Genomic DNA, 8,851 nt, shown 5'->3' on the forward strand with positions numbered 1-8,851 from the left:
TTAATATTTTGTTTGGATGGACTTTGAAATAATAATATATATGAAATAATAAATATAAATGTGCACATGAAAAGGCAGTGTTTTCTCCAAAGGTAAGTTCTGCCATGTAAATTGTACTTTGGTTTCATCTATAACTTAGGCATTTTTTTTTCTTTTCCATGTTTTATTGCCTCTCTTACAGTTTTAAAGTATTAAATATTAGATTTATCTAATGCATTAAAGAAACTTAATGGTAATTTATTTTCCTAGCATATTTGAAAAAAATGGGCAGTTCTAGCCTTGGATGATAGGAAGGTGGAAATAGACTCACTTATTTGTACTTGATTACTCATTAGGAATGTAGTTGCTAGGATCCATACTCCAGTCTCCATTATGAAATGTCTGTTATAATTAGCATTTGGGATCCAGTTGGGATGAGAGCTCAGAATTTCATACCCAATGTGATTTTTGTCACCCAGATTATATAATGTTTATCTCTGAGGGATCCTGAGTTCTTCAGTTTCAGAAATGACTGGGCAGGTTGTGCTTTGTGGGGTGGAGTGAAGGCACAGTGTCAGGTTCCAGACTAACTGCTGAACTGAAGTCAGAGTGGTTTATTTGGTGTTTCTCAAGACCCAGCCTTTATATGTTTTACTTTCCCTCAATGAATTCTTAGTCTTTTTAAAGATGGCATCGTCTGCTTTCCCTTTCCCACTCAAGACATACGTATGTACCCTTAAAAACTTCTCAACCATATAGATTTCTAACTCTGCATGTTGTACATGCTTCTATAGACCTTTCAGTGTTTTATCTGTAGTCAGTTTCATTTTGACAATATCCTTAATCTCAGTCAATCCCTTTTTTCTTATGCTGTTCCCATTTTATGTATGTAATTCTCTTGTGTACTGTTTCAGAGTTCTTTATCTTCTTGTTTGTCATCCACCAAACGATACCCTTCTAGGAGGCAGAAATTGTGGCAATGAAAGTGATATCCAAATGTAACCTGAAGTGAAATGTGGATAAAATTTAAAAGCAAAAATTACCCTTTAGGTGCTTTCTATAAATAATTTAAAAATAACCTCAAATGGTTCTATAGTAAAATACGAAACTAAATAGCATTTAAAAATCTTAAAACATTTATTTGATTTGTACTCACTTATTTCCTCTCAGATAGGAATATTTGCCTGTATTTCTTATTTGACTTTCAAGCCTATCTTCAGTTTTAAAGAATAGAAAAAGAATGCTGTAGAAGATACTAAAATGTATAATATAGAATGAGAATTTTTAAAGAAAATTATGTATTTTAAAACATCACTGTCAGTGAAGTTTTGACTCTTGAAAGATCTCTCATGTTTATGGCTTGGAATCAATTAATTCTTCAGTAAAATACAGTGTCAAAGATAAAATGTTTCATCAGCATATTGAAGAATAGCAGTTATTTCATAAAGAATAGTAATTATTTTTGTCTAAGCACATTTGGCACTGTGCCCACTTGTGACAGTCTTACCTCAGAATCTCTGCACCCTGAGTGGCAAAGCCTCAGAAGAGCACCTCCCTCACAGACAAGAAAGCCAAGCAGTCTGTTCATTATCAAGCACCTTTGTGCACAATAAGGATTAAGAATCAGGCAGTTGATGGCAGAAGAGTTTGTTAAAAACTGGTTTCAAGATAGTATTCAAAACTAGTTTAAAAAAGAGAGGCCGTTGACAGCAGATCACTAGCGGAGAAAGGACTTTTTAGAAAGGAAAAGTGCCTTTTCAGGGGCATCTTTAGCCTTGTGGGACAAAGCTTTCGTTTTTCATTTTTTCTAAGCTTTTGATATCTGGACAGATCAAATGGAAATTACTTATGAAAATGGTCTTTAATATTGCTTTATAAAGTTAGATGACTTTAGTAGACTGATAATTTTTTTCTTTTTCATTTTCAGGGTGAAAATCCTATTTACAAGAGTGCTGTGACAACTGTTGTTAATCCGAAGTACGAGGGGAAATGAGCACTGCCTGTGTGTGCCCGCAGCACTGAAGGCAAAGCAGTAATCCACAGTCACAGTGAGACAGCTTCAGGGCAGCGCCACCATGGTTCTCTCATGGGCAGGTTCTGAAAATGTACCATATGTATAATTTGAAAATTTTTTATTACTTTGAAAATAATGTTATAACCGATGCCAGGGACTGACAAAAGACTTGAGACAGGATGGTTATCCTTGTCATCTAAGGTCACAATGTGCCTTTTTGACCTTTTCTCCTGGACTAGTGAAATCCAGCTCTTACTGGATTAGGCAGTATTTCTAGAGTGATTGAAAGGCAGTAGTTAATGAGGATGATATTTTCTGTTAATCAAGTGTTAAAACTGATTTCTAGCTTTGCAGACATGTCATTTTTCAGTTATACAGAATCCAAAGTAATGTCCTTCTAGCTAGTTTAGAATTGTTTTAAATGTATTATTTTGCTATTTGCCTGTTAGACATGACTGATGACATACCTGAAAGATGAGTATGCTAGAGTTACAGGTGTAAAATAGTGAAATATTTGATCTGCAAAGGCCATGGGGAAAGTCAGAGCTAGGAAGGGAAAACATAGCTTTAAAACCTGTGTGCCATTTTAAGAGTTACTTAATTTTGGTAACTTTTATGCCTTCTCTCTGTAAATTCAAGTCTTGGGAAATTTTCTGCAAAAAGTCCTTGATTTAGCATTATCTACCTAAAGGCCTTAATTTACATAGTATTTGCTAAATTGAGGACCTCCAGGTGAATTTTATTTTATTCATTTTCTTTTTAAAGCCTGGTGCTTTTTATCACCTCTTCTAATCATTTAATGTATTTGTTTGCAATTTGGGGTAAGACTTTTAAAAAATCAATACTTTTTCATTGATGTTTTAGCTGTACATTTGCCTTTTTATTGAACATGTGAAGTTGTACTGTGGCTCATGCAATAGCTATCACTTAAGCATTTACTTTCAATTAGTGCTATAACAGACCACTGTATATTTACTTCTCACTGTTTGAGTTTCCTGTTTTGTTTCATACTATTCACATTCTTATTTTAAGTGCCTTTTAATTTTAACAGTTCACGTTTTACAATGCTGTTTTAGTGAAGTTATTTATTAAATAAAGATGCTTAAAATATTTAAATCAGATGTTTGGGCTCTGTATATTTTGTTAGTTTGTATATGTGAAGTTTTTATAGCTTAAAAAATTTCTGGTATTTTACTTAAGCCAAAAGAGAGAAGGAAGGTAGGTAGATAGAGTAAAATAAGATGTCAGTCTATTTTTTGGCTCCAAATACTGGACACATCTGCTTCTCTTCCATCCTTAGGACCTGGGTTTCATTCCTACATTAAGCAGAATTAACTCTTTAAGAACATGATCTTACAGCTGTTGAAGCTGGAAACTATCATTTTACTTAAGATTCAGACAGGAAATTGTTACTTTTCTGTTAAGGAGTTTAAAATTTTTCATTTGTCTTTGGTTTATTTATGTTATAAAGTATATGTATCCATAAAAAATATTTGTGTGAAGCTTTTCAAAATAGATCCCTTGCTGGACCATTGCAAGTGTCAGATGTGGGGGAAAGCACTGTGGTAGAAGAAGTCCCAGCACATTTGCAGTGCCCTTCCTGGTTTTAAAAATGGGTATCTCTTTTACCTCTCCTGTTTAAATGTATTTCCTAGCTTAGAGTAAATCATCTTTAAGTTGAGGATTATACCTCTTTATGAGAAAAAGAACCATCCATTTCACCTGCTTCATTTTCCATTCCTACCATCTACACTGCTGTGTGGTTCAACTCATTTCCTTACACCCACAGTATAACTGAATTTGTATTTTTTTGCTCCATAAGTTTGCTTTTTTAAATGAGATTTTTAAAAATAATATAGGAACATAGTCTTTCTATAATACGTGATTTTTCTCCTAACATGTTTTTATATACAGTTACAATATGAGCCAGTTATCCCAACCCTGTGCATATATTGAGAAAACTCTTAATTTGAAAAGATATTTAGACATACATGTACACATTGGAATACCACTCAATCATAAAAAATGAAATAATGCCATTTGCAGCAATATGGATGGGCCTAGACATTATCATACTAAGTCAGAGACAGACAAATATCCTATGATATCACTTATATGTGCATTGTAACAGTAGTGATACAAATAACCTTATTTACAAAAGAGAAATAGACTCAGACATAGAAAACAAACTTATGGTTACCAAAAGGGATTGAGGCAGGGAGATAAATTAGGAGTTTGGGATGAACCTATACACACTACTATATAGTAAACTATAGTGAAATAGGTAGACATCGAGGACTTCTGTATAGCTCAGGGAACTAGACTCAATATCTTGTACTAACCTAAAATGGAAGAGAATATATATGTAAAACAATCACTCAGCTGTATAACTGAAACTAAGACATTGTAAATTAACATCAATTTAAAGATACCTAGAAAGGAAACAGGAAAATAAGGGAATCAAAGTACGTATATATATTAAAAAAAAAAAAAAAACACCACCAATTAAGACAGGAGAGAGGAACAAAAATGATGTAAGCCATATCAAAAACAGTTAACAAAATGGAAATAGGAAGTGCTTCTCTATCAGTAATTACTTTAAACAGTTTAAATGTACCAATCAAAAGCTATAGATTAGCTGAATGGAGAGAAAAAAATTGAACTGCATGTCGTGTACGAGACTTGCTTTTGATCTCAGGACACATGCTGCAAGTAAAAGAATGGAAAAAGATAAAATGGCAACCAAAAAGGGACAACAGTGGCCGTACTCAGGTCAGACAAAGTGGACTCTGAACAGCATGTAAAGGTGCGGTCCAAAAGATAGAGCAGTTGTAAGTGTGTGCTTAGTTGTTTAGTCCCGTCCTACTCTTTGTGACCCCATGGGCTGTAGCCTGCAGGCTTCTCTGTCCATGGGGATCCTCCAGGCAAGAATAACTGGAGTAGGTTGCCATGCCCTCCTCCGCCAGGGGATCTTCCCAACCCAGGGATCAAACCCAGGTCTCCGGTATTGCAGACAGATTGTTTCCCGTCTGAGCCACCAGGGAAGCCCCGGAATACTGGAGTGGGTAGTCTGTCCCTTTCTCCAGGGGATCTTAGGGATCCAGGAATCGAACCAGAGTCTCCTGACCAGCTGAGCTACCAGGGAAGCTCAGTTATAAGTGTACAGTTACCTAACACAGTGTATACACACATTTCACAGTATATACATAAAACATTATGTTGTACACCTTAAATGTATTGAAGTTTTAGCAGTTATACTTTGATATGATAGAGAATAGAAAACCAATATAAAAAAATGAAACTAAAAGTTGGTTTTCTGAATATGTCAACAAAGTTGACAAATTCTAAGGAAAAAAATGAATGACTCAAAAGTAGATATTTCAACATAAAACACATTAGTATAGCATTAAATGACTCAATTACCAGAGGGCCTGATACAGGAGATTTATTGGGTGTGGGCTCTGTATTGGCTACTTTGTATTGGAACAGTGCTCTCAGGTGAGTTGTTCATCACCTTCAGGAACTGTTCAGCCCTGGGAAGGCCCCAGACGTCAATGCATCAAAAATACAGAAAATAAAAAGGCATGATAAATATACTTCTGTAATACCATCATCTTGTAAGGTACTTTTATCCTAATTAATGAACCAGTATTGACATGTTTTTATTAACCAAATTCATCCTATATGGGCTGAATGTGTCTTCTAAACTGTGACTGTATTTGGAAATTGGACATTTATGGAAATAACTAAGGTTAAATGATGTCTTACAGATAGGGCCCTGATAAGATTAGTGTCCTCATTACAAGAGAAGGAGAGAGCAGAACTCTCTTGCTGTTTGTGCACATACGCTAAGGAAAGGCCATGTGAGAAGACTACAAGCAAGAGGCTCTCAACAGGAGAAGAGAGCCAGGGGGAAATGTGTCTACAGACAGATCAGAAGGATGCTTTGAAGATGGAGGAAAGGGGGCCTCAAGTGGAGGGAGTGTGGCCAGCACATGGAAGCCCAGAAAGGCAAAGGAAAGGATTCTCTGGTAGAGACTGCAGGCGGGAACACAGGACCACTGACACCTGATTTTTAGTCTAGTGCAGCCTGTGTTGTACTTTCAGTTTGCCACACTGTAGGCTAATAAATTTGTGTTAAGCTGATAACTTTGTGATAATTTGTTACAGCAACTGCTGTTTAGTCATGTCAGACTCTTTGCGACCCCGTGGACTGCCCCATGCCAGGCCTCCCTGTCCCTCACTATCTCCCAGAGTTTGCTAAAGTTCATGTTCATATTGGTGATGCCATCCAACCCCTGTCATTCTCTGTCACTTGCTTCTCTTGCCCTCAGTCTTTCCCAGCATCAGGGTCTTTTCTAATGTGTTGGCTGTTCACATGAGGTGGCCAAATTATTGGAGCTTCAGCATCAGTCCTTCCAATGAGTATTCGGGGTGGATTTCTTAGGATGGGCTGTTTTGATCTCCCTGCTGTCCAAGGGGCTCTCAAGAGTCTTTTCACTCCCCAAAGCATCAGTTTTTCAGCACTCTGGCCTCTCTATGGTCCAGCTCTCACATCTGTACATGACTACTGGAAAGATCATAGCTTTGACTATACAGCCCTTTGTCAGTAAAGTGATGTCTTTGCTTCTTAATACACTGTCTAGGTTTGTCACAAACAGAACAAAAATATAGTGAGGAATGCCAAATAGAGGCCTCTGAACCTACTTCAGACCCATCTAAGCCAGTAAATTTGAAAAACGTCTATGAGAACAGCAGAAATAAATGCAGAAACTAATGACTCAAAGGATGCAGGCATGGTGGACTCCATCATATGTTTAATTTGCTAATCTGCCCCCTCTGGACTCAACTAGTAGGCACATGGATAGATGCCAGGAGAGAGGAGGTGTAAGTGCTGGAGCAGATTTTCATGGCCTGTGGTATATGGCATGTGTCCATTGAGCCACTATATGTGTTCTTTTTCATTTTTACCAGAAAAGATCATGAATTTGCATCCACTTGGGATGGACAACAGTATATATATCTATCTGGCAGTGTTTACTCTCTCAGCCTCTCATATGTCTGAAGAGATGTGACCCAGTCAGACATCTGATAAACAGCACATCAGCTATGTCTTCAGAACTAGGCTCGTTATTCCAGACGGCTAAGAGGTCACAGTATTTTGGATGCCTTTATAGCCATATGTATTCCAAGGGGTAGGAGACAAAGTAAATGTTCAATGGCATACCATATCAGTAAGGTTCTTAGGAGCATGCTAAGATATCCCCTCAAAAATGAAAGATAATTACATGTCACAGATCTCAGTGATGAGGATTTTAAAAAGTGCTTGGTAATCCTATCTGGGTTCTGGAGGATGTGTATTTGAAACTTGAAAGTACTTACCTGACCCATATATCAGGTGATACTGCTGGGTTTGAATGGGACTCGGGAAAGAGCTCTGCAGCAAGTGCAGTCTAGGGGTAAACAGACAAGACGATTGAATCCTATGAACTAACAGGCTCTAATATACCAAGTGACTGGAAAGATGAATGTGGAGTTTATGGCAAGCTCAAGTAGGAGAATAAAAATCTATACCCTGGGGGCCAGACTGACATGAAAAAAAAAAAAAAACTACTACTGACTGGGACATCACAGACTGATGCTAAAGCTGAAACTCCAGTACTTTGGCCACCTCATGCGAAGAGTTGACTCATTGGAAAAGACCCCGATGCTGGGAGGGATTGGGGGCAGGAGGAGAAGGGGACGACAAGAGGATGAAATGGCTGGATGGCATCACCGACTCGATGGACATGGGTTTGGGTGAACTCTGGCAGTTGGTGATGGACAGGGAGGCCTGGCGTGGTCGCAAAGAGTCGGACACGACTGAGCGACTCAACTGCCCATTATCACCTGAGTTTTGTCAGATGCTTCACATTAAAATGACAATGGATCCAATAGCAGTCTGTTCCGGGGTAGATGCTGTATCCAAGACGGGGCGCAAGTAAGGCCAGAGGGCTCAAGTTATCCGGATGAGTGGGTGACTCAGACCCCCATGTTATCCACCATCAGCCATACCCACAGTCAGTTAGGAGGTTGGGGAAGTCTGTGTCTAGCTGATGGATGAGTTAAAAAAAAACAAGTAGCATTCACAGAGGGATCACCCTGTACCAATAATATGGAAACAAGTTAAAAATGGGTTGTTGTATTCTAAGTTCATACTTGGGTGATGCTGAAAAACAAGTAATCCTCCAAAGAGAAATCCCACAATGGTCAGAGCTTACCCACTCTGTGTCAAGAGAAGGATCCTGAGGTGAGATTATACCCTTGCTCACTGGTAATGGTGAATGACTTGGTTGGTTGGTGAGAAGCCTATAAAGAGAAAAGTAGAGTGGGGAAAAAGAAATTTAGAAGAAATCAGATGGGTAAACTCACAGGTCCCACAGCATATACATTACATCTAATGCTCAAAGAACATCCACTAAGAAAGATGCTCTTTAAAAAATATAGACTAACTCTGTGAAGCTGAAGAATCAAAAATCAAAATGTGAAATACTACTACTACTACTACTAGAGAAATATCTCTTCTTTAGGTAGGCAGAAATTTCTAATACTGGAAACAAAGCTAAATAAATTATAGATTGCTCTTCACTAAAATTACGAACTTCCAGTTACTGAATTATTAAGAGAGTGAGAAATTAAGCAAGATACTGGAAAATCAAAATTGGATATACATACATGTAATAAAGAATTTATATTCAGAACGTGTTAATAATTCCTATAATCATTAAGTAAAAGAATAACCCACTTTGAGAAAGTGGCAAAGGCTTGAACACACACATCACTGAAGAGATCTGTATGACCCGTAAACACAGAAAAAGA

At 37.5% G+C, this 8,851-nt stretch overlaps 1 protein-coding gene across 3 annotated transcripts in view; it reads left to right on the top strand.

Annotated features, from left to right (window-relative positions):
- The window catches only part of ITGB1 (integrin subunit beta 1), a 43,286-nt gene extending 40,172 nt beyond the window's left edge, over window positions 1–3,114 (top strand). For 2 of the 3 annotated variants that reach the window (XM_018056844.1, XM_018056845.1), the window contains one exon: window positions 1,907–3,114. Coding sequence is in view for 2 of the 3 variants with exons in the window: in XM_018056845.1 (XP_017912334.1) it covers window positions 1,907–1,972 (66 nt within the window). In the remaining variant the exon portion in view is untranslated. 3 annotated transcript variants of the gene reach the window in all.

This window comes from Capra hircus, chromosome 13, assembly GCF_001704415.2.
Source record: "Capra hircus breed San Clemente chromosome 13, ASM170441v1, whole genome shotgun sequence".
Classification (NCBI taxonomy): domain Eukaryota; kingdom Metazoa; phylum Chordata; class Mammalia; order Artiodactyla; family Bovidae; genus Capra; species Capra hircus.